We start from the raw sequence: 27,972 nt of genomic DNA, 5'->3' as shown, positions 1-27,972 counted from the left end.
TTAATCAAGAAAGACATCAAGTCCAAAGTTCTCTGCATTTTATTGCTGAAGTACAGAATAGTTATCACAGGTTTTCAAAGGAAGAACACATTCATGAGAAGGGAAAAACTCCCATCCGAATGATAAAACTGCAGGTGCCAAAAAGTGCCAGGTATATCACAAAATCCATCAATATATCACAGATGACATAAATCCAAAACAATAAAAGTCTGTTGTCCTCCAACCACTTCCAAGTAATCATCACAGAGAACAAGGCATTGCTAGTTATGGTTAACCAGTTGAGTGCTTATAAGATGTCAGCTTGTCCTGCAAAAAGTGTTGCCATCGTGCCAAAGACGTCCACTGATATTCTGCACATGTTCTGATTTTTCCTTCATTGGAGTTTGGTTCAATGCAAATAAACAGACTCTGAACGGTTAGTTTGGCGTGTCTGGATTATAAAAATACTATTTGACTGAGCATATGCGAGGTAGAAGACCCCTTTCTACTCAATAATGCTTTAAAAAAACTGGACCATGTGGAATGCACCTGGAAAGGGGGTTGCATCATATGCAAAAAAAAAAACAGGTGTTGAAAACTTTGTCCAGAAAAGGAAATGGCCCCAGTCAGTGGATTTACACAACTGTGCAAGTTGTGCTTATGACATGGACAGCTATAACGATGGAGAAGGATCTCTTGTCTGATGATTGGTTTGAACATGAAGGTGAATGACGACGACAGTGATGAAACTTACCACCCATTTGATGGTAATTCAGTCTGTCTATCTAATCAGACAGCGTGTCTGAGCAAGTGGCTATGATTGACAGAATACGTGCAGCGATTGTTGGAAGAGGGTGGAGGAGAGGGAGAAAAGTGATGTAGGACAATACATCGAATGCCAGCCAGAGGGTGTGGAAGTTGGCGTGGCAGTTGGACATCAGTGAATTATCATTTCAATGCATGCTGCTGGAAATAGACAACTGCCAATGTTCCACGTTTTTCATGAAACACAGGGTTGAATGTGCACTGGACGTGAAAAACATGCTTATTGTTTTTAACGCTTTTTGTTGCTGAATCAGATGGTTAAACTGTTTGAAGAGGAAGTAAGTGGGCTGTGCAGCAGACACTTTTAATCACAACTTGGAGGGAGTCAATGTCATCAAAGAACTTCACCCTCTAACTTGGGAAAGGTCTTAGCTGTCAAAAAGTCAAAATTCTCAGTTTCTGAGAATGTGATTGGCTTTTTATACTGACTATACCCACGTTCATCATTGTTGGGAAAGTGATTCACTTACATGTCTACACAAATTGTGATTTCTTTTTATAAACTTATAGCCTGTTTTAATTTCTACTACAGGTATAATCTGACATTAGGCATGCTATTTCTAGCTGTATTTTGTTTATTTTCTTTATGGATGCCATTCTGTGGAGGTGGAAATATATTTTTTGTTGCACAAAAATTATCATCTTGACTTTAAGCCTCTCACTTACGATCGCAGATATATCCATGGTTTAGGGGTAACTGGATAATCAGATCTCCAGACAGTCATTTGCACATGCTTACCTCCCTTGCAAATGGCGACTGCCTTGGTGAATGTTCCAAGCAATTTCTCAGCATGTTTTGGTTTGATTTTGATGCGCTTTTTTTGTGTGTGTTTTGAAAAGCCAAAAACTGTTGAATGTGTCAACATGGCCGCCAGAAAATACAGTCCAGAAGGGGTGGCTAGAATTTTATCTGGCACAGCACACACATAAGCATTTCACTGTTTACTTATATTGGGCAAAATGTTCATGGTTGGCCTGCAGAAGCCAGTGCTGTGTTGTGGTGCCCTGCACTCTGGATACCAAGCAGTGCGCCAGGAAACACACAGAGTGGATCTGCTGCTGACCATAGCTGGTGATGGTGTGGAGACCTTCCGTGGTCCTCAGGATCCGCTTTACTGGCTGTTCCATGTACTGCACACACCAACGCATTCTGTTTAACTGGCTGTTCCATGTACTGCACACACCAACACATTCTGCTTCATTGGCTGTTCCATGTACTGCACACACCAACACATTCTGCTTCATTGGCTGTTCCATGTACTGCACACACCAACACTTTCCGCTTCACTGGCTGTTCCATGTACTGCACACACCAACACATTCTGTTTTACTGGCTATTCCATGTACTGCACACACCAACACACTCCGCTTTACTGGCTGTTCTATGTACAGCACACACCAACACATTCTGTTTTACTGGCTGTTCCAAGTACTGCACACACCAACACATTCTGTTTTACTGGCTATTCCATGTACTGCACACACCAACACACTCCGCTTTACTGGCTGTTCTATGTACAGCACACACCAACACATTCTGTCTCACTGGCTGTTCTATGTACTGCACACACCAACACATTCTGTCTCACTGGCTGTTCTATGTACTGCACACACCCACACACTGCTTCACTGGCTGTTCCATGTGATACACACACCCACACACTATATCACTGGCTGTTCCATGTACTGCACACACCAATACAGTTTCACTAGCTGTTCTATGTAATGCACACACTAACACATGATCACAACACATGACCTGACAACAGCACATGACAACAGCACATAAACCCACCCCACCTGATCAGACCACATGACAACAGCACATGACAACAGCACATAAACCCACCCCACCTGATCAGACCACATGACAACAGCATATGATCACAGCACAAGACCTGCCACATGATCACACCACGTGATCCCACCACATGACCTTGCCACATGATCACACCACGTGACCACAGCACATGACCCCACCACATTATCACAGCACATGACCTCACCACATGATCACAGCAGATGACCCCACCATATTATCACAGCACATGACCCCACCACATGATCACAGCACATGACCTCACCACATGACCCCACCACATGATCAAAGCACATGACCCCACCACATTATCACAGCACATGGCCCCACCACCACATGATCACAGCATGTGGCCCCACCACATGACCTCACCACATGACCACAGCATATAACCACACCACATGACTAAAGCACATGATCACAGCACCTGGCAACACCAAATAATCACACCACATGACCACATCACATGACTCCACCACATGACCACCATTACCACAGCGCATAACCAAAGCAGCAGACCTACCCGGGCCACTCTGTCACAGCAGAAGGAGAGGAGCTGCAGGGAGGAGGACAGCAGTCTGGCCAGACGATGGTGACGTGGACAGTTGGACAGCAGGACATGGCCACGCTCCAACAACACATAGCCCTGCACACAGACACACACATCTGGTGATACACCAACACCTAGCCCTGCACACAGACACACACATCCTATAATACACCAACATGTACCCAGCACACAGACACACACATCCTGTGATACACCAACACCTAGCCCTGCACACAGACACACACATCCTGTGATACACCAACACCTAGCCCTGCACACAGACACACACATCCTATAATACACCAACATGTACCCTGCACACAGACACACATCCTGTAATACACCAACACTGAAGATCAGAGTTTGAAGCAGTGAAACAGACTTCCTGACCATATGATACAATTGAGCGGACTAGTCCCACTGCAGCACTGATTAGATTACTGCCACAATTTATAACAGGGATTCCAGAAAGCACACATAACAGAGCTTTTTTCTTCCTCGCCTTCTCAATAAGGTAGTTTATATGTTTCGTCAAAAAAAGTTTATAATGGAAGATAACACAGCAAAATTTCACCTGTTTATTCGGATATATAAGTGTCATTTACTTTGATTGTAATAGCCTCCCTGCCTTCAAATTCAATCAACTTTTTAGTTTTCAGTTTCAGTTTCAGTAGCTCAATGAGGCGTCACTGCGTTCAGACAAAACCATATACGCTACACCACATCTGCCAAGCAGATGCCTGACCAGCAGCGTAACCCAACGCGCTTAGTCAGGCCTTGAGAAAAATAAAAAGAAAAAAAAGGGGGAATAAATAATAGATAAGCTTACATAAGTAAATAAAAAAATAAAAATTAAAAAAAAATATAGAAAAAGGTAGTAGTAATAATAATAATAATACTAATAAAAAAAAAAAAATAATAAAAAAAGAAAAAGACAACAATGGTGATAAATAAGCAAATAAATGTAAAACATGAAGACACACATTCACACAAACACCCACACATGCATAACAGATATGCACCAAACATGCAGTTTCACAGATATGAAAGCACAGTCAAATACATATAAACGTACATGAGCTCCAACACACACACACACACACACACCACACACATTACCTTGCACCTCCTCTACCCCGCTCCTCCACACACTCATTTCTAGTCTACGTATCGCAGCTTCCACGGCACACACACACACACAAACACACAAATACACAAACACACACTCACTTTTTAGTAAATATGACGAAAACAGTTTTTTCAGCTGACAGGAGAAATCCACTTTCTTTCATATATTCCAGAATGTTGTTGTTAGCAACCTGAAAATGTGTAATCATTCTACTTCACTTTGTTTTATTTTTTTTTAATATTACAGTTTACATTCTTCCAAAGAGCAATGTCATCTGCGTAAGCTACTAATGTAGCACCATTGGTGTTGATATTTTTCATATCATATAGCATTAGTGAAAACAGAGTGGGAGAAATCACACTTCCCTGGGGAACACCAATATTGATGGACCTTGAGCTTGTTAATATACCATTTAATCACACCTGAAATGTCCTTTGGGATAAGAATGATTTAAGAAATCAAAGAAAACAACCTCCCAACCCTACTGTATTTGCTTTATGAATCAATTTACAGTGCCACACAGAGTCACATTCTCTATGAATGTCAAAGAAAGTTGCGACCGTGGAGTGACGCTTTGTGAGTGCCTTCTCAACATGAAAAGTTAGATGGACAACATATCAGTAACACCCCTACCTCTTCTGAAACCAGCCTGAAAAGTAGGTAAGATTCTTTTCTTCTCCAGAAAGTGTTCTCATCTAGCTTTCAAAATTCTCTCAAAAACCTTCCCAAGATGGGGTGTTAACGAAACAGGTTGGTAAATGGAAGGGTTAGATTTAGGCTTTCCCTGTTTGTGAATAGGTACTATGGTTGCTTTCTTCCAGTCAGCTGGAAGAATACCAGAATCCCAGCAAATCTGAAAAAATCTAATGCTCTTTTCAAAAAGATATTTGGAAAAAGTCTGATCATGCTGTACGATATTGGATCTGAGCCTGTTGCAACTTTCCCTGACTTAACAGCATTGAGAGCACGGTATAGATCATCCACTGTTAGGTCTGCATCAATTTAAGATGCACTGCTATCAGTCTTAACCATTTCATAAGGGCATTTCATATCTTCAAACTGTTTCCTTCTCTTTTGCTCATAGGATGGTAGGTATTCTGTCTGACTCATTTTTGCAAATGTATCAGCAAATAACTCGGCTTTCTCTTCTCTAGTTTTATACAAAATATTACTTTCATACAAAGGAGGATCAGGAAGATTATAAACACCATTTATTTGCTTTATTTCTCTCCACAGTTTTGAAGAGGCAGTCGGGTCACTGGTACAGTCGTTAATCAGATTTTTGTAGTTCATCTTTTTGGCAGCAGCCACTGTTCTATTACTGGAACTATATGCCTTTTTATACTCATTGTGCAATTCTGATAGTCTTTCTTTGGATTCTATTTTTTGAGACCTATGCCAGTTTTTGAAAGCTTCTGTATTCTTATAGACTGCCATTCACATGAGATGTTTCACCAAGCATTACCAGACCGTTTTGGACTGGTTATATATTTTACTTTTGGAACTGAATCATCAGCAGCCTTCAGAATAACATTCCTTAAGGACCCATAACAAATTTCAAAATCTTCTTGTGATGTAACATCAGTACTGAAATTTAGATCAGCAGGGTAATAAGCCAACATATTACTAAAAAGATCCCAGCTTGCTTTCTTTTCATTATACTTCAACCCCACATTATCTTTAATTATGATCTCATGTTTTACATATAAGACCATTTCAACTGGAAGGTGGTCACTCCCCAGTGGTGTTTTGAGAACTTGCCATTCACAGTATGGATTTTTATCAGTCAACACCAAAAAGATGTCTACTGAAGAATTTTGCTGATCTGTCCCATCAGCGATTCTTGTTACTGAACCATCATTTGATATAGTTCAGTTAGAATTAACCATGGTGTTCTCTAGATATTCATTGTTGTTTGTGAATTCACAATTCTTTTCCAACCACAAGGCATGGTGTGCATTAAAATCCCCTAGAATTATCCAACTATGGGATAAATCTAAATCCGTTAACCAGTCAGCTTCACCACTTGAAACTCCATCAGGCATCACACACACACACACACACACACACACACACACACACAAACACACAAACATCTCAGACTGACCTTCTTCAGAAAGCTGACAGCCTCCTCAACACAGCTGGGTGGGTCATCATGCAGTGCTGCACCCCTCTTTCTTCCCATGCATCTCCACACAGCCTGTAACATGTCATGTATGTACACTGAACACAGCCTGCAACACGTCATGTATGTACACTGAACACAGCCTGCAACATATCACATATGTACACTGAACACAGCCTGAAACACACCATGTATGTACACTGAACACAGCCTGCAACATGTCATGTATGTACACTGAACACAGCCTGCAACACACCATGTATGTACACTGAACACAGCCTGCAACATATCATGTATGTACACTGAACACAGCCTGCAACACATCATGTATAAACACTGAACACAGCCTGCAACACGTCATGTATGTACACTGAACACAGCCTGCAACATGTCATGTATGTACACTGAACACAACCTGCAACATGTCATGTATGTACAATGAACACAGCCTGCAACACGTCATGTATGTACACTGAACACAGCCTGCAACATGTCATGTATGTACACTGAACACAGCCTGCAACATGTCATGTATGTACAATGAACACAGCTTGCAACATGTCATGTATGTACACTGAACACAGCCTGCAACACGTCATGTATGTACACTGAACACAGCCTGCAACATGTCGTGTATGTACACTGAACACAGCCTGCAACACGTCATGTATGTACACTGAACACAGCCTGCAACATGTCGTGTATGTACACTGAACACAGCCTGCAACATGTCATGTATGTACACTGAACACAGCCTGCAACATGCCATGTATGTACACTATGAACACAGCACTGGTTCAGTCAACATGACAATCTTATGACAGATTCATTTCTAAAAGCTTCGCCTGCATATAAATTGATCATAAAAATTCAAGATTCATACAAAACATTGACACATTTGAACATTGACACATTTGAACCAATAAGCAAATTTGCAGCTTTGCAGTTTACACACTGCAGTGCTCTGTGAACACACCCCTCCCACTTCCCACTCCCTGCCCTCTCATCCCCATGATAACTCAGGGATGTGGCTGTGGTCAACAGCCTGGTCCCCATGATAACTCACGTCAACAGCCTGGTCCCCATGATAATTCAGGACATGACCAGAGATCAGGTTGGGTTCAATAGACAATAGGTCATATGACCGGAAGAACATAAAATCAATAGGTCATTTTGAAAATCAATAGGTCAAATATCCGTTGTCGACCGGTCTGATTGTAAACTGAAAGCAGAAGTCTACTTTCAGTTTTCCCGGAACTGCACTCGGTTAATGCAAAAGTGGGAACGCCAATTCTTCTCGCCGAAGCTCGCGAAAGGCAGCGATAAAGATTCGTTTCGGATTTCGTTTCGTCACGGATCCGTATTTTAATAAACCAGTTTATAGTCATTTCCTGTAGGAGCAGACGACAAAGCGATCGCGATCGTTAAAGAGAGAGAGAGAGAGAGAGAGAGATGGTTACTTTGGTTGACCGACTGGTCATAAAAACAAGTCATGTGACCTGGCAACTTGAAAAACAATAGGTCATTTCAAAATTAAATGCGTCAATGACCGATGACCGATGTCAAACCTGATCCCTGCATGACTAGGTCAACAGCCTGGTCCCCATGATAACTCAGGACAAGACCAAGTCAACAGCCTGGTCCCCATGATAACTCAGGACATGACCAGGTCAACTGTCTGGTCCCCATGATAACTCGGGACATAAGTCAACAGCCAGGTCCCCATGATAACTCAGGACATGACCAAGTCAACAGCCTGGTCCCCATGATAACTCAGGACATGACCAGGTCAACAGCCTGGTCCCCATGATAACTCAGGACATGACCAGGTCAACTGTCTGGTCCCCATGATAACTCAGGACATGACAAGGTCAACAGCCTGGTCCCCATGTTAACTCAGGACACGACCAGGTCAACAGCCTGGTCCCCATTATAACTCAGGACATGACCAGGTCAACTGTCTGGTCCCCATGATAACTCAGGACATGACTAGGTCAACAGTCTGGTCCCCAAGATAACTCAGGACATGACCAGGTCAACTGTCTGGTCCCCATGATAACTCAGGACATAATCAGGTCAACTGCCAGGTCCCCATTGTAACTCAGGACATAACCAGATCAACAGTCTGGTCCCCATGATAACTCAGGACATAACCAGGTCAACAGTCTGGTTCCCATGATAACTCAGGACATAACCAGGTCAACAGCCTGGTCCCCATAACTCAGGACATAACCAGGTCAACAGCCTGGTCCCCATAACTCAGGACATAACCAGGTCAACAGTCTGGTTCCCATGATAACTCAGGACATAACCAGGTCAACAGCCTGGTCCCCATAACTCAGGACATAACCAGGTCAACAGTCTGGTCCCCATGATAACTCAGGACATGACCAAGTCAACAGCCTGGTCCCCATGATAACTCAGGACATAACCAGGTCAACAGCCACACACAGCAGCATACCCAGCAGGTAGTGATGGTTCGGTGCCGATCCCTGTCCAGCTGTTTCCACAGGTAGCGGAAGGACACAGCTGTCTGGTAACACTGGATGGGGAGGGGGTACACCCGGCTGTTCTCCAGCTCCACTGTCTGAAACATAGCACAGGGAACATCACTGATCATACTGTCTGAAACATAGCACAGGGAACATCACTGATCACACTGTCTGAAACATAGCACAGAGAACATCACTGATCACACTGTCTGAAACACAGCACAGGGAACATCACTGATCATACTGTCTGAAACATAGCACAGGGAACATCACTGATCATACTGTCTGAAACATAGCACAGGGAACATCACTGATCATACTGTCTGAAACGTATCACAGGGAACATCACTGATCACACTGTCTGAAACATAGCACAGGGAACATCACTGATCATACTGTCTGAAACAGCACAGGGAACATCACTGATCACACTGTCTGAAATGTATCACAGGTAACATCACTGATCATACTGTCTGAAACATAGCACAGGGAACATCACTGATCACACTGTCTGAAACACAGCACAGGGAACATCACTGATCACACTGTCTGAAACATAGCACAGGGAACTCACTGATCACACTGTCTGAAACAGCACAGGGAACTCACTGATCACACTGTCTGAAACAGCACAGGGAACTCACTGATCACACTGTCTGAAACATAGCACAGGGAACATCACTGATCACACTGTCTGAAACACAGCACAGGGAACTCACTGATCACACTGTCTGAAACACAACACTGGGAACTCACTGATCACACTGTCTGAAACATAGCACAGGGAACATCACTGATCATACTGTCTGAAACATAGCAAAGGGGACATCACTGATCACACTGTCTGAAACACAGCACAGGGAACTCACTGATCACACTGTCTGAAACACAGCACTGGGAACTCACTGATCACACTGTCTGAAACGTATCACAGGGAACATCACTGTCTGAAACACAGCACAGGGAACATCACTGATCGTACTGTCTGAAACATAGCACAGGGAACATCACTGTCTGAAACGTATCACAGGGACATCACTGTCTGAAACACAGCACAGGGAACATTCACTGATCACACTGTCTGAAACACAGCACAGGAAACACCCACTGTCTGAAACATGGCACAGAGAACATCACTGATCATACTGTCTGAAACACAGCACAAGGAACACCCACTGTCTGAAACACAGCACAGGGAACATCATTGATCATACTGTCTGAAACACAGCACTGGGAACATCACTGTCTGAAACATATCACAGGGAACATCACTGTCTGAAACATAGCACAGGGAACATCACTGTCTGAAACATAGCACAGGGAACATCACTGATCACACATCTGAAACATAGCCACAGGGAACATCACTGTCTGAAACACAGCACTGGGAACATCACTGTCTGAAACATATCACAGGGAACATCACTGTCTGAAACATAGCACAGGGAACATCACTGTCTGAAACATAGCACAGGGAACATCACTGATCATACTGTCTGAAACAGCATAGGGAACATCACTGTCTGAAACACAGCACAGGGAACATCACTGATCACACCGTCTGAAACATAGCACAGGGAACATCACTGTCTGAAATACAGCACAGGGAACATCACTGATCACACCGTCTGAAACATAGCACAGGGAACATTGCGTTTGGACAAATCCATATATGCCACACTACATCTACTAGGCAGATGCCTGACTAGCAGCATAGCCCAATGCGCTAGTCAGGCCTTGAGTGCATGCTAAAATATCTGTGTACCTATCAAGAGTGGATTTCTTCTACAGAATTTTGCCAGAGGACAACACTTTTGTTGCCATGGATTCTTTTTCAGTGCGCCAAGCGCGTGCTGCACATGGGACCTAGGTTTATCATCTCATCTGAATGACTCGATGCTCAGTTTGATTTCCCAGTCAAACTTAGGAGAAAGGGCAAGAGTGGGATTTGAACCCACACCATCACAGACACCATATATTGGCAGCTGAATGTCTTAACCATTCTCCCACCTTCCTCCAAAACTGTCAATGGTATATTAAAGCCAATCAAAATACACAAACAACACAGGTGAAAAGGTTCAGCTGAAATAATAACATGCAAAATCAAACAGTATACAACACAACAAAGTATGTCTTTGGCCTTCTTGTAGCTTCGATTAGAATTCCATCTGAATCAATGATGTTCATTCTGTTTGTCAAACTGGAGCACTCAAAGTCAGAAAGTAACATGACTTGAACCAAACAAAGTAACTCCTAGCTTGGGTTTATGTGAAATAACCTACTGCAGTGCTGCTTCAAAAGAAGTCTGCAATGAATAAACAGTATAAGATTGATATAAATCTATCTGATAGAAATGATTTCCAAAACAAGATTTCAGTACCAAGGATCTCGGAAATCCAAACCATGAAAAATTAATTCTGAAAAAGAAACAGAATTAAGACAGAAAGAGAGAGGGTGTGCACAGGTGAGGGCGGGATACATACTGCTTGCATGGGGTAAAAAATGCTCCATAAACAGAAAGACTTATGTTCCAAGCATAAAACCAAGACACTAAACTAGACTTTTGAGACACTACATTTTTTTTTAACAAGTCATATGATGAACAAATAAAACAGGGTGGAGGAAAAGGCAGAAGAAGTACCTCCTCAGGTTTGGCATGACAACCCTGATAGGTCCCCGTGACATGCTCCGCCCAGTTGGCCAGGCACACCCAACAGAACTGGTTCTGACACATCACACAGGTCATGCAACTGCCCCCTCCGTTCTTCTCCATGGGGTAGCGGCAAAAAGGGCAGCGCTTCACTTGCACTGAACTGATTTCCACATAGGTTGTTTTCACTCCTTCCTCATCCCCTGCAGACCAGACAAAACCATCAATGTTACTTAGACAAGTGTCCTTGCCACTCAAACTGAAATTCAATCACTTGGTGCATGTTAACGAATCATCAGCAACAAGAGGGTTGCCCCTGGCACAATTCTGCAGAAAAGTATACTTTGATTGTAAAACAAATGCGCTTGCAGACAGACAAAAAGGGAAAAGGGATGCGCTTCACTGTGGCAACATGCTCTATCCAAACTTCACACAAAGAAATCTGTAATAAAATACAGAACAATATAATACAATACACTTATGACTATCTGAGATACATTTGGGATTTCAGACAGCACTGACAGATGACAGGTACAAGACTGCTACCTTATAACAATAACATGCTTAAAAAGAAGAAGAATTAAGCCATGAACGACTCACATGCTGACACAGACACAGAAATCAGACATGACAAAACTTAAAAACAACAGAACACACTCACACAACAGACACATCTATCATTATCCATATACATGGAGTAAGTGCAGATGTTTTGTGAACACACAGACACACAGGTACACACAGACACAGATATGCATGATCAGTTATTCTTTCTTTAAGAGAAACTCAATTACAACTGAATTTACAGATTTTTAACATAACTGTCATCACTGATGATTAAGAATTAACAGAGAGAAAAAACTAAAGTTAAAAAACTTATAAAATCTGAGCCTAAAATACCAATATATGTTTACTGTGGGGACGACATAATGCAAACAACAGAAGAATATAAATATCTATGAATCATTTTGTCATCAGTAGAGTGCTCTGTAGGCGATGACTCAAAACCAGCACTACTGAACACCAAAAAGTAACTCAGTGGCAATGCACGGTCACCTCTGGTGTGTGGCCTCCTGGCGACCTACCTATGAAAAGTTCTCTGTGGACCGCTGATGCTGAAACTGCAGCAGACAAACCTGGGTGTGGGTGTGTATGGGAAACACCAAATGAGAGGTGTAGGATAAACGGTGCAGATGATGGGGCAGGAAAACTAATCAATCTGATCTATCCGTTCCTCTCTTTGCAGGGGGAGGTAAGCAGTACACACCATTCTGACGCAGCATGTTGGTGTAGGTCCTGAGCTGGGCACATGTGAGGGGCCAGTGAGCGTCACACCCACAGTGGAGACACCAGTGTTTGTTGCACCCACATGCCACAGGCACACCTCTGGGCTCCTCGGCTGTACACACACACACACACACACACACACATATTTACCCATGTGCACACACCATACACATACACACACACATCCATCATTACCCATGTGCACACATACACACACACACACAAGCACAAACTCATATGCACACACACACACACACACACACACATTATCATATGCATGCACTCACACACACACACACATATGGACACACACACACATACACAAAAGCATGCAAATTTGTATGCACATAAATATGCACAGACACAAATCTATCCACATACACACACACATGTACATACATGCATATGCAAGCACCATGCCTTAATGCAGACTACTTTCAGTGACACCCCAAACAACGATTCAACAACACATGACAAAGTCTTAGCCTTATTCAGCCAACAAAACATCTGTTTTTGTTCAACAATGCACATCAACATGCAAATGTGCGTGCATGTATGAATCTGCTTGTGAGTGGGTGTGCACAGATTTGTGTGTGTGCATGTGTATGTGTCTACTCATGTATGAAAGCGCTTGTGTATGTGCATCAGGTTGGGGAAGCTGTTTGAAGTTGTTTTTTTGTGTGCTTTTTTTGTTTGCTTTTTTAAAGGAGACTCAGATTCTTGCTGATATATGAAACTGTGAATTTGTGAATGTTTCTATAAATATGTCTTTAATCAAATGAACAAGTTACTAGGAACTCACATGAGGTCTGTCTTCAGTTTCATTTATTATTGCCAGTTGGAGTCATTGATGTTGTGGTGACTGATGGACAGATTCGTTCACTTTGTGTTTACTTCATTTATCTAAAGAAAAAAAAAGTAAAGCTGACTTTTTGTTTTTTTATCTTCTTTGATGGTTTATTCATTCAGTCAAGTTTACTTTGCTGTGGAGTGTGTGGGGTGGGGGGACGTCTGGCCAGCAGCCCACAGCTGACGTTAGGACACGACCTCCATTCTCCACTTCTCTCCACAGTCTGGCTCCACACTCGCTGCTGCCACCTGCTGTACACCCACGGCGGAACAAGGGACATCACCGTGGTGGAGTCCACAGCAGTCTCACACTTGTACTCCTGTGGAGAAAAATTCGATTTTATATGTGCATGGAGACAGGGGTAAATGAAAAGGAGGAGTTTGTATCATACTCCATGTTTGGTGATACATATACTTACCATGTCAAACTGATGCAAACTAGGCCTATCGGTTTGCTCTGCTTGGTCAAATTTTGCATGGCTAACAGTGAAAAGACGCCCCTTCTTGCCCGGTCCGCTCTTAGCCAATCAAATGCCTCTAAAAGCTATAAGCGCTGAATCATTCCTTTGACCGTCAATAAACCAATGCAGTTATGTTTCTTTTTTCGGAACAAGACAGGGGCAGACAACTTCCCATTTCCTGTAACCTTCAGCCACAGCAGATCAATCTGTCGAACAGAAGTCTCCAATACTGTTCACACAGTATCAGGATTGTGTTTTTCATGATACACTCTTCTTCCATTCATGTCTCAGTTAAAAACAACAAAAACAAAAACCTAACAACAATGGTCACATGGTCCTGTCTGTACAATGCATCACTCACCATACAGTTGTCCTGTTGTGCTGTCTCTACAAGGCATCACTCACCATACAGTGGTCCTGTTGTGCTGTCTCTACAAGGCATCATTCACCATACAGTGGTCCTGTTTCTACAAGGCATCACTCACCATACAGTGGTCCTGTCTCTACAAGGCATCACTCACCATACAGTGGTCCTGTCTCTACCAGGCATCACTCACCATACAGTGGTCCTGTCTCTACAAGGCATCACTCACCATACAGTTGTCCTGTCTGTACAAGGCATCATTCACCATACAGTGGTCCTGTTTCTACAAGGCATCACTCACCATACAGTGGTCCTGTCTCTACCAGGCATCACTCACCATACAGTGGTCCTGTCTCTACCAGGCATCACTCACCATACAGTGGCCCTGTCTGTACAAGGCATCACTCACCATACAGTGGTCCTGTCTCTACAAGGCATCACTCACCATACAGTGGTCCTGTCTGTACAAGGCATCACTCACCATACAGTGGTCCTGTCTCTACAAGGCATCACTCACCATACAGTGGCCCTGTCTCTACCAGGCATCACTAAATATACAGTGGTCCTGTCTCTACAAGGCATCACTCACCATACAGTGTTCCTGTCTCTACAATGCATTACTCACCATGCAGCGCAGAGTTGTCTTTCCCTCCACTATACTGGAAACCAGGTGGCGCTGCCAGCACTGGCGGCAAAAGCTGTGCCCACATGTTGTCATGGTAACGAAGGAACCAAACCCCTGCTCTGAGGTCTCTTCATCCTGGAAGTGTGTGAAGCAACCGGCGCATTCCACACTGCACCAAGTCAGACTGCAGGCCAGGTCCAGGTCTTCTATCCCCCTGGTCTGTAACACAAAACATGGCCAGTCACACTCAGTCCTGTCTGGCTGTCAACACAAAACATTGAATCGTTGGCAATAGCATATACAGATATACAGTACAGCTGGGGAAGCAAAACACTTGGTTTCGCTTTTTTTTTTTCTTTTTTTTTTTTTAATAATAAAATCGAACAAGAGAAGACTGAGTTTTATATTCCAAACACACAGTTAACAAGAGACACTGTACCTGAACACAGGTATGTTCACAAGGACCAATAAAAACAAAACAACACCAAAAAAGAACTTATCTGACCTGAAGTTGCTGCTGTTCTGTTGACTGCAGGCGTTGATAGGCCTGGTCCACACTGCACACCTCCACCTGTCCTGTGTACCTCTCATGGGGCAGGTACACGCCCGCTTGTCCTGTGTACCTCTCATAGGGCAGGTACATACCCACAGGTCCATGTCCTCTCTGGCTGACCGTCTCAGTGGGTCCACCCACACTGCTGCTCTGCCTGTAGTGTCCACACCATGGTCAATGACATGTCATCACAAGTGTCCACACCATGGTCAATGACATGTCACCACTAGTGTCCACACTATGGTCAACAGCATGTCACCACTAGTGTCCACACTATGGTCAATGGCATGTCATCACAAGTGTCCACACTATGGTCAATGGCATGTCACCACTAGTGTCCACACTATGGTCAATGACATGTCACCACTAGTGGCCACACTATGGTCAATGGCATGTCACCACTAGTGTCCACACTATGGTCAATGGCATGTCGCCACTTTTGTCCACACTATGGTCAATGGCATGTCACCACTAGTGTCCACACTATGGTCAATGGCAAGTTGCCACTAGTGTCCACACTATGGTCAATGGCATGTCACCACTATTGTCCACACAATGGTCAGGGCATGTCATCACTAGTGTCCACACTATGGTCAGGGCAGGTCAGGGCATGTCACCACTAGTGTCCACACTATGGTCAGGGCATGTCACCACTAGCGTCCACACTATGGTCAATGGCATGTCACCACTAGTGTCCACAGTATGGTCAATGGCATGTCACCACTATTGTCCACACAATGGTCAGGGCATGTCATCACTAGTGTCCACACTATGGTCAGGGCAGGTCAGGGCATGTCACCACTAGTGTCCACACTATGGTCAGGGCAGGTCACCACTAGCGTCCACACTATGGTCAATGGCATGTCACCACTAGTGTTCACACTATGGACAATGGCATGTCACCACTAGTGTCCACACTATGGTCAATGGCATGTCACCACTAGTGTCCACACCATGGACAATGGCATGTCACCACTAGTGTCCACACCATGGTCAATGACATGTCACTACTAGTGTCCACACCAGGGTCAATGACATGTCACCACTAGTGTCCACACCATGGACAATGGCATGTCAACACTAGTGTCCACACTATGGTCAGTGGCATGTTACCACTAGTGTCCACACTATAGTCAATGGCATGTCACTACTTGTGGCTACACTACGGTCAATGGAAAATAGATGAAAACCAAAAGTAATGACTAATGTGCTCCGTGACGGCATATAACTAAGGCCAACCCACCCCCAGCCCCATCCCCCAAAAAGATCTGACGTGAACAGTGTTACTCTTTCTGATAAGCCCAGCTAACTCGCCAGTGTTCTCCCCCTCTACCGGACCTCAAGTTGTGGTCTGGATGCTAGTCACTTGAATGAGAATCTAAACCAATGTCCTGTGTGCAGCATGCACTTAACACACATAAAAAAAAAAGAACCCACAGCAACAAAGCAGTTGTCCCTGGCAAAGTTCTGTAGAGAAGTCCACTTTGACAGGAAAACAGACACACTTGCAGGCAGAAAATAAGTATTTAAAAAAAGGGTGATGCTCTCACTGAAATGACACGCTGTCCCTGGGGACAGCACGCCCAAATTTCACACAGAGAAATCTGTTATGACAAAAGACCAATACAGTACAATAAAAGACAATACAAAGAGTAATCTAATACAATATAATACAAAACAATACAACACAACACAGTACAAGACAATGCAATACAGTACAACAGAATTCAATACAGTATCATAAAAAAACAACACATTAATACAACACAAAAAACATTAATACAACACAACACAATACAATACATTACAACACAATACATTAAGCTGTGACCCACCTGCTGACTGCCCATTGACGGACGAAGCAACACACTGTGTCCAACAGCTGTTCCACAGACAGCATCCTGGGCTTGTGGTCCCTGGCAGTCATCCAACGTTTCAAGTCTTGGTTCACACCTTCCATCTCCCTGTCCTCACCCTCCCTCACCACACGCAGCCTGCAGGGGAAAAAATGTGTGTCCACTGTAAGAGTATGAGTATGCGCAATACTGATGACAGACAGATTATTTAGATTTGGTACAGCAAATGACTTTAATCATTGTACAATAGGTCTTGGTTATCAAAAGAAAATGCTGACAAATATGCATGAGCACACACACACACGCACACTCAACACACACTCAGAGGCAAGGATGCACAAACGTGCACACACACACACACACATGCATATGTGCACAGCATTTCCTTTGAGTGTTTGTACACAGATAAGAAACAGCCATCAAAGCAGAAAACAGACACATGGAAAGAGAACAGCCTCACCTCAGCAGCTGTGTGTGATCCTGCAGCCCTGCATCAGGAGTGGCCTGCCCCTGCACACACGTCGCCCCTGCCTGACACAGCAGCCACCAGTCCTCCAGCCCCACACCACCCCCCTCCCACCCTGCCAGCCACACCCCTTGCAGGTCAAAGGTGGCTGTCAAGGGGAGGCAGTGGGCAAAGCGCACGGCGCCCTCAAACCGGCCCTGCAGGTAGGAGGGGTTCAGTTCTCGGTCAGGGACAGCACAACAACTGAAGCTGTCCTCAAACTGCACCACAGCTTCTTCAAAGCCCTTTAGCCACACAGGGGCCTTGTCCATGGAACTGGCAACATCACCCTCTTCACCAGAGGGACGGCTGCTGTCGTCAGAGTCAGATCCACTCACTGTGGGGTCTGTCACCTCCATATCTCCACCCCTCTCCCCCACACTGTCACCACCACCTTCCATCAAGATGGCCCTGCCTTTGCCATGCTTCTTCACAGTCTGAGAGCTGGCAGAGTTGACGGCACATGCTTCATGGTCAATGCTGACAGGCGGTGACCTATGCCGACCTCTCTGCTGGCGGCGGTGCTGTGTGGCCAGGGCCAGGTCCCACAGGGAGAACTGCTGCAGTGGGGGGAGAGGGCAGTGATCTGACTCTCCCTCCTCCTCTCCCTCATCCTCTCCCTCTTCCTTTGGCCTGCCCGCCTTACTGGGCCACTCTGTCACACACACACATGGTCATGGGAAATTACAAAATGGGTCTATTATTGACCAGAACAGTATCAGATAATTTAGGAATCAAGAAGAGGGTGTGGGGACAAATGAAAGTAAAGATGTTTCTTAAACTCTGTTCTAGAAGGCACCCTGCAATTCCCAACTGCCATTGCATCTGTGTGTGTGTGTGTGCATGTGTGTTTGTGTGTGTGTGAGAGAGAGAGAGAGAGAGAGAGAGAGAGAGAGAGAGAGAGTGATTATGTGTATGATTGTGTGAGTGTGTGTGTGTGTGTGTGTGTGTGTGTGTGTGTGTGTGTGTGTGTGTGATTGTGTGTGTGTGTGTGATTGTGTGTGTGTGTGTGTGTGTATGTGTGTGTGTGTATTAGTGAGGCTGACAGACAGAGAAAGAGACAGGGTGCAATGAAAGAAAGCAAGGCCGGTATACAGTGCACAAAGTGTACAGTCTATACCTGTGGATAGCCAGAGACAGGTTTACAGTGCACAAAGTGTACAGTCTATACCTGTGGATAGCCAGAGACAGGTTTACAGTGCACAAAGTGTACAGTCTATACCTGTGGATAGCCAGAGACAGGTTTACAGTGCACAAAGTGTACAGTCTATACCTGTGGATAGCCAGAGACAGGTTTACAGTGCACAAAGTGTACAGTCTATACCTGTGGTATAACAAGAGACAGGTTTACAGCACATGAAGTGTACAGTCTATACCTGTGGTATAGGCAGTCAGGTTTACAGTGCACAAAGTGTACAATCTATACCTGTGGATAGCCAGAGACAGGTTTACAGTGCACAATCTATACCTGTAGTATAACCAGAGACAGGTTTACAGCGCACGGAGTCTACAGTCTATACCTGTGGATAGCCAGAGACAGGTTTACAGTGCACAAAGTGTACAGTCTATACCTGTGGATAGCCAGAGACAGGTTTACAGTGCACAAAGTGTACAGTCTATACCTGTGGTATAGGCAGTCAGGTTTACAGTGCACAAAGTGTACAGTCTATACCTGTGGATAGCCAGAGACAGGTTTACAGTGCACAAAGTGTACAGTCTATACCTGTGGATAGCCAGAGACAGGTTTACAGTGCACAAAGTGTACAGTCTATACCTGTGGATAGCCAGAGACAGGTTTACAGTGCACAAAGTGTACAGTCTATACCTGTGGTATAACCAGAGACAGGTTTACAGCGCACGAAGAGTACAGTCTATACCTGTGGATAGCCAGAGACAGGTTTACAGTGCACAAAGTGTACAGTCTATACCTGTGGTATAACCAGAGACAGGTTTACAGCACATGAAGTGTACAGTCTATACCTGTGGTATAGGCAGTCAGGTTTACAGTGCACAAAGTGTACAATCTATACCTGTGGATAGCCAGAGACAGGTTTACAGTGCACAATCTATACCTGTAGTATAACCAGAGACAGGTTTACAGCGCACGGAGTCTACAGTCTATTCCTGTGGATAGCCAGAGACAGGTTTACAGTGCACAAAGTGTACAGTCTATACCTGTGGTATAACCAGAGACAGGTTTACAGCACATGAAGTGTACAGTTTATACCTGTGGACAGCCAGAGATAGGTTCAAAGTGCACAAAGTATACAGTCTATACCTGTGGATAGCCAGAGACAGGTTTACAGTGCACAAGGTGTACAGTCAATACCTGTGGATAGCCAGAGACAGGCTTACAGCACATGAAGTGTACAGTCTATACCTGTGGATAGCGAGAGACAGGTTTACAGTGCACAATGTGTACAGTCTATACCTGTGGCACAGCTGGAGTATCGCCTCACTGATCCAGCAGGAGTGAGCAAAGTATCTGTCATGTACCACTCCACTTTTTCTCTGTGACAGCCCCGAAAACTGGTGCCTGTTTGTTTCGTGCAATAACTGCAACGACAATAATCTGCAAAGAAGAATTAAAGGTCATTAGATCTCACCCAAAAGCACAAGATACCGCGACTTATATCTTTCTAAAGTTCATCTAAAACAGACCTGAAAAATTCTCCAACTAAGAACTATCCAATCAAGGACTGCTACGTGATTAAGTCATCATCTCTTCCAGTCTTTCCCTAAAGCTTGTTTATTCATCATTTTAATCCAAACAAAAGAAAGAAAAGGCACAAAGAAAAACACATAAACATACCCCCCCCCCCTCTCCCCCAAAGAAAAAAGGCACACACACAAGAAATCTTATAACACAAAAAAGATCAATTTACAAAAATTACACACAAATAGCAAGACTAGCATTCCACCCACCCCAACCCTTCCCTACACACCCACAGTTATACTTATTCATGCCTAACGCAGTTTTATTTTTCTTCTATAAGAGACAGGCAAAGATGTTGAATGTCAAGGTTGCACCTGCATACACAAATGATTTTAAACAGAATATCAAACACCAAAGTATTTATTTCTCAGTTTTCTCCAGTACCCCTTCAGCACTTTCACACACTGTACCAACATGTTAATTGGAAATGAAAGTTGTTCTAACTATTGTGACACAACTGCACTGACTCGCTGGCGAATGCTCTGTTCGAATGGTCAGTTACAGTGAGAAGACAACTAAATGATGAGTGGACTTCTACAACTTACAGCCCCTTTTCCATGAAGAAAAGAAAGCTCCAGCTTCACCAATTTCATAGCGAATCTCTGGAACATCTTCTCTGACTGCGTGTCCAGGTGTCTCTCTGTAACATAACCAGTCCATCCATGACCCCAATACAACGATGCCATGCCAAAGGCCCAACACTCAGCTTTTATCACAGACTGACACAAGTTTACAGCTGGGCCAACAGCGAAGTGAGAGCTGTATTATCAATGGTTTCTCCACTGCAATGGGAAGTCATTTACAGCTTAGTCTTTTGTGAAGGACTATGACTCTCTAACTAGGAGGCAAAATTGCACTGGCTGTTAGTACTGAAGCCTTGGGGGCTAGTTGGCTTTGGGGGACCATCCCAAACACTGACTGTCCTAAAACCTTCTTGGCTGAGTGAGAAGGGATGTAACTTGGGAAAGACACTATCCACTATCATCAAATCCTAGCCCAGATCATCTGGACAGCAGTTACCTCCTCTGCTTTTCTGATGGTCATAGTTGAACATGACTAATTATAATACAATGATGCCAAATTCATCTTGCAAGCGATGCATAGTACTGTGATGATGCTAATATCATTGTAACATTACAACTGAATACATCAATTTTATCATCATTCTGCTCTGTACAAATTGATGTTATGACCAGAAAGACCAACAACGTGCGTGTGTGTGTGTGTGTGTGTGTGTGTGTGTGTGTGTGAGTGCGAGAGTGTATGTGTGAAAAAATGTACATGTTCTGTATATGTATCACACAGCCATTACATGACAATTTAGAATGAATATCAGTGGAATATTTTTTTTTCTCTCGGAATGCACCTATGTGCACTTAATTCTGTCTAGTTATCTTTATTTTCTTTACAGCTCATAAGTCACCCTGTAAACATTGTTCTTATTCCATCCCCACACCATCTTCCAGTATCAATTATTGTGCTTTACAAAATATGATAAATATGATAAAGTATGTACAAAATTTATGTATAGAATAGATCATATAAATGTTTCAATAAAGTAGATAGTAAAATGATGGGTGTTTTCAGTGACAGAAGATGCACAGTAACTATCATTTTCATTTCATTCTTTTTCTCTTTACAATACATTTTCAGTTTACAACTAACAAAATCATTTCAAAAGGACAACAGTAAACACTAGACATGTGTCCATAATTATAAGAATTATATTTCATTATGAATTAAATATTCTGTTTGTCATACATATTCACAACAAAGTAAATTACATAAAATATGATTGGTGAGAAGGGAAAATACAATTAAAGAATTTTTAATGGGATTTATAATCTGGTTATAAACACTGCAAAACATCACCATTCCAACATACAGATCTAAAGTTGCATCATACCTTGAACATTTTCTCTCTGTCTTTCCCCTCTTTCGTTGAATTCCTCGAAAGTGCCTGTTGTGATCTGGTCGCTTTTTCCTTTGTGAAAGAGAAATTCTGTTATTTTCCAAGTTAGTAACTTTCTGCACTAAACCTGTTCTTGTGGAGCGTCTTGTGGTGGGTTTTAGCACTGGCAGTGTGCTGTGGCTGTTGTAGTAATGGATCACATTGCTGTATGAGCTCTTATAGCTCCGGAAAGAATTGTGACAGGGGAATAGTCGATGAACAAGTGTGACCTTGAAAGGCTGAGCAGCCAGGTCCTGGTCATGAACGGCATCCGCCACAATATCATCCAGCAGCCAGCGCTTCTTCTTGTTCAGCGAGTACTGCTCTCTGTGGACACCGTAGTAGCCACAGGCTGGGGCACAGTGATTCAAACCACCATCATCTATGTATCCATTTGCTGTGTCCACTTCCCAGCAGTCTCTGTCCCCAGGGTTTGTCACCCTGATGTTGTGCACACATTTCATGACATGCGTTCTTCGTGCCATCTGCTTCTGATAGTTCTGCTGGAAGTAGCACTTTCTCATAGTGTTGCCGCTGTTGGTGGCTGGGCAGTTCGTCTTTTTCAGCACCATGATCAGGTTCAGGTGGTAGGAATATGAGCTGTGACACTGATGGAACCTGAAAAACTGTATTTTGATGAGTATGGGTACAAGTCAAAGTTCTGCAAAATCATTACAGTGATAGAAAACAGTTATCCCAACAGAATCTTCATTTATGTATATATGCATGCTTGAGTGTGTGTGCATGTGTACATGGTGGTGGTGGTGGGGGGGGGGGGGGGGGTAATGGGATACATGGGTTGTCAGATGGCAGTGGGTCAGCAGAATGACACCTGAATGTGTCAAGGGTTGAGTCATTGACAGTGTCAAGGGTTGGGTCATTGACAGTTTCCTGGGGCATACTGTCCATGGGAAAAGGTGTTCAGCCTGATGTCTGCTAAACAGGAGATCCTGTCAAAGGTATGCGTGAGGGCTCTTCCAGCACATTGCTGTTGCTGGTGGAGGTGTGGGGCGCACCTTACTTTTGATGATGATGATATGGATATTTACATAGCACCTATCCTTGGTCAGAGACTAAGCTCTAATTAAGTGCTCTACAAAGAGTCATTTGCACAACAGGCTGCCTACCTGGGCAGAGCCGACTGACAGCTGCCATAAAGTGCTAATCATTTGTTTCCTGTGTCATTTGATCTGGTTTTAGCCAAGCACACACACACACACACACTCACACAGACATGTAACAATTTATGTGTATGATCATTTTGTTTGTTTACCCCACCATGTACAGGCAGCCATGCATTCTCTGTTTTAAGGGGTGCCTGGGGTGCATGCTGGGTATGTTTTTGTTTCCATTACCCACCAAATGCTGACATGGAACACATAATCTTTAACATGCGTATTTGGTCGTCTGCATTCAAATACACTCAAAGGGGGTTCTGGCACATTTAACCTACTGGGTGTGACAGGGATCAAACTCAGGAAAATACAAATACATATTTGTCAGGAGCCCTACAGTAATCAACTATCTACCCTACCATCTAATTGTTGCAAAAACAACAACAGCAAGATGCCCCCCCCCCCCCCCCACCCCACTCCACCTCATAAAACTATCAAACGATCAACGCATTGATAGTATGCCGTCGACAAAAGAAGAAAACTATTTACAAACAGTTGAAACACAGATCATAACATAAGTTGCACAACATAAGTTGCAAGTTGCGTGCACTCTCCCATAGTAAAAACAAGTACTTGGTTAACCCTCTCCAATGATATAAATATATACTGCATATCAAACCATGCATGGACACAAACGTACAGACGCAGACACAGATCAACTGGTCATACACTTCGCCAGTTTTTTTGGTTTTTTTTTCAGAACACCCCGCAGAACAAATGCATTTTTTTTTATCACCTGTTAAGTTTTCTACTCTTACCAATCTCTTTCTTGCTCTTCTCCAATCTTGTCCACTGTTGTCAGCAGACGCCAAACCTGTATTTTCAGCCCACACCGATTGGTGCCAGGCCCAATGTTTTGAAACTCTTTGGCAGGAGAAATTACGTTTCGTTCGTGTTTGGTTTTGGAATCTTCTCTTTTTAGGGGTGACAGCTTTTTCAAACACAACGTTCTTATCGTTGTATTCACAAGTGGCCTCCGAAGAGAAATAGATACTATTGACGCACACTTTTATGGCGAATTTTGTGTCTTTAAAAGTAATATACACACTTATTTTAATCATTGTTTTAAAATACACGAACACCATTTACTCTAAAAATGGGTGCCATTATTTCCTTGGAGGATAACTAAAAATAGTAACTGAGACCATTGCACAACCGATGGGAATAAATCGAAAGAACCGTATCCATTCATACAAAGAAACTGATGGTAGGAGCGTTCTGACATTATCTATGAATCTCAATGTCATAATGTAAGGAAACGTTGCCTCTGGTTTAGCCTTCAATATCAGAAATTGAATTTTTCGCCAACCGCATAACCCACACACACCTACTTTCGAAACCAACTATTGGCCGACGCCACGGACTTAGATAACACGGGGGGGGGGGGAACGCCCCAAATCAAGTTCCTCAAGGCTGTGCAGATGAGGAGTGGTTCGTGGGGTTGGGTGCTTGGAGAAGGTTTTCGGTGTGTCTGTCTGGTGTTTCGAGGGCGTGGTTGGTGGGTGGGGGTGGACAGCAACAGCGACGCCAAACGGTAAGACTGGCCATGCTGCACAAACTGCAGCATGACAAGGTAAACATGCCCTCCCTGAAGCAGAAGCTTATCCCACCACCGCTGCAATAACAACGAGCCCACCCAGAACAGCTGTCACAGATCTTCCGTACGACACGATACAGACAGGCAGGATTCCTCCCAAGAACAATTCGAGACTGGAACGCCCTGCCCCTGGCAACTGAACTGTGGAGGTCCGTGAATACCACTCAGTGACACTTTTGTATTGAAGGTGTCGCAGTGACTGCTAAAGTTGATAACAACTGACAGCCTATCCCCACCCCCCACCCCTCCCCCCTGTGGACCACCTCCAAAGAAAGAGGGAGGATTTTGGTAATATTCTTAATTCTTAGTGTGTAGGGATCCGTCACTGGATCAAAGTAGCAGTAAATGACGGGCTAGAGCTGTGCCGGTCAGGGTTTATCCCCGCCGCGGGAGCGCTTCGCCAGCCGGAGTGGTCCAGCATAGATACTGCGAAATAAAGGTCTTTTTTCTCTCTCTTTAAATTTTTTAAATTTTTTTTATTTTTAAGTTAGTGCCTTTTCCTGCTGATCCCCACATCAGTTGTGTCAGAATAATCAATATGGGATGTGATTGTGGAGAAGCTATTCAGGAACCTGAAAACCTTTTAGGCTGCTGGACCGGATGGAAATAGTCCGCTGATACTGGCAAAATCATCAGATATCCTGGCGAAACCAGTTACCATTCTCTTCCAGCTATCCTTGAAAACGTGCGAGATACCAGAAGATTGAAAAAAGGCCAATGTTACACCCATATTTAAGAAAGGCAGTCGCCTGACATCTGGAAACCATCGCCCTGTGAGTCTTGCTTGCATTATGTGCAAAGTGATGGAAAACATCGTGCGGGCAAGGATCTGGAGATGAATAACCTGTTATGCAAGGAGCAGCACGGATTTGTCAAGGGGCGCTCGTGCATCACCCAGTTACTGGGTGTTCTTGATGCTTGGACTGAGTCTATAGATGCAGGCGGTAGCGTAGATGTAATCTACACAGACTTCATGAACGCGTTTGATTCAGTTCCACACAGACGTCTTCTCTCTAAGGTTTCAGCACAAGGTATACAAGGCAGGGTACTTGGCTGGATCCAATCCTTTTTGACAAACAGAACCCAGAGTGTAGTGATCAACGGATGTACTCAGTGTTCTCAACAGGCTAGGGTCACAAGTGGTATTCCACAAGGATCGATCCTCGGGCCAACCATGTTTGCGCTGTATATAAATGACCTCCCAACAGTGTGTAGATGGTCAGTGCGGATGTTTGCTGATGACACTAAGGTCTATAATTGTAGCGACACAACTGAGGCAATAGAGGCACTGCAGGATGACCTTAACAGTCTACAGAAATGGTCAGACAAATGGCTTTTGCTTTTCCATCCAGATAAATGCCATTTCCTGAAACCAGGGAACAAGAAATCTGAGGCAGTGTACCATATGGTAGGGACTAGGGATGCGGAGGAGTTCAAGGTCCAGCTACAGGAGAGCACAGTTGAAAAAGACCTGAGCGCCTTCATTGACAAGGACCTCTGTTTCAAAGAACACGTCAGGAAAACAAGAAGAAGGGCTAACCAAGTGGTGGGAATCATTCGACGAACGTTCGATTTCCTAAGCCCAGATCTTTTCATTCAGCTGTATAAAAGCCTCGTGTGACCGATTCTGGAATATGGACATTCGGTATGGCAGTCCCATTACAAGACATTGTGCACTGAAGTCGAGGATGTCCAGCGTAGAGCCACTAAGCTGTTGGCCTGCATCAAAGATAAATCATATAATGAAAGACGGCCTACCGTTCGATTTCCTAAGCCCAGATCTTTTCATTCAGCTGTATAAAAGCCTCGTGTGACCGATTCTGGAATATGGACATTCGGTATGGCAGCCCCATTACAAGACATTGTGCACTGAAGTCGAGGATGTCCAGCGTAGAGCCACTAAGCTGTTGGCCTGCATCAAAGATAAATCATATAATGAAAGACTGGCCTACCGTTCGATTTCTTAAGCCCAGATCTTTTCATTCAGCTGTATAAAAGCCTCGTGTGACCGATTCTGGAATATGGACATTCGGTATGGCAGCCCCATTACAAGACATTGTGCACTGAAGTCGAGGATGTCCAGCGTAGAGCCACTAAGCTGTTGGCCTGCATCAAAGATAAATCATATAATGAAAGACTGGCCTACCTGCAGATACCAAGCTTAGAGCACCGAAGGAAACGAGGTGACATGATCAATGTCTATAAGTACTTACATGGTTTGTACGATACGGAAAGACCTCGCCTCGAGCAAAACACCAGTCGGAACACCAGGGGTCACTCCCTGAAACTGGCCAAGGGTAGATGCAGGCTTGCAGTACGCAGCTGGTGCTTCTCCCAGAGAGTTGTGAACACCTGGAACATTCTACCTGAAGAAGTGGTCACAGCCCCATCAGTTAATAGGTTCAAAAGCAGGCTCGACGCTCTTTGGAAGGGCAGTTCAACTGTCTACAATTCAGTTTGTCTT

General features: G+C 43.9%; 1 protein-coding gene across 5 annotated transcripts; it reads right to left on the bottom strand.

Moving 5' to 3' along the window:
• Nucleotides 1-23: 23 nt before the first annotated feature.
• On the bottom strand, nucleotides 24-27,972 carry LOC143284591 (uncharacterized). 5 transcript variants are annotated; one of them, XM_076591416.1, is made up of 15 exons: nucleotides 27,722-27,972; nucleotides 22,692-23,362; nucleotides 21,331-21,425; nucleotides 20,501-20,641; nucleotides 18,025-18,724; nucleotides 17,544-17,702; nucleotides 15,661-15,862; nucleotides 15,156-15,374; nucleotides 13,836-14,025; nucleotides 12,837-12,968; nucleotides 11,561-11,772; nucleotides 8,889-9,014; nucleotides 6,410-6,502; nucleotides 3,147-3,269; nucleotides 24-1,935 (listed from the first exon to the last, which is right to left on the bottom strand). In XM_076591416.1, the coding sequence occupies exons 2-15, from the start codon at nucleotides 23,306-23,308 to the stop codon at nucleotides 1,747-1,749; spliced, it is 3,198 nt and encodes a 1,065-aa protein (XP_076447531.1). In that variant the 5' UTR covers nucleotides 23,309-23,362; nucleotides 27,722-27,972; the 3' UTR covers nucleotides 24-1,746. The 5 variants fall into 5 exon arrangements, with proteins under 5 accessions (XP_076447531.1, XP_076447528.1, XP_076447530.1 ...); XM_076591413.1 differs by having other exon boundaries at nucleotides 22,692-23,354; XM_076591415.1 differs by lacking the exon at nucleotides 27,722-27,972 and adding an exon at nucleotides 24,670-24,763 and having other exon boundaries at nucleotides 22,692-23,354.

Source organism: Babylonia areolata, chromosome 8, assembly GCF_041734735.1.
Source record: "Babylonia areolata isolate BAREFJ2019XMU chromosome 8, ASM4173473v1, whole genome shotgun sequence".
Taxonomy (NCBI): domain Eukaryota; kingdom Metazoa; phylum Mollusca; class Gastropoda; order Neogastropoda; family Buccinidae; genus Babylonia; species Babylonia areolata.
The sequence above is the reverse complement of the archived record's forward strand: the minus strand, read 5'-3'. Positions and strand labels throughout refer to the sequence as shown.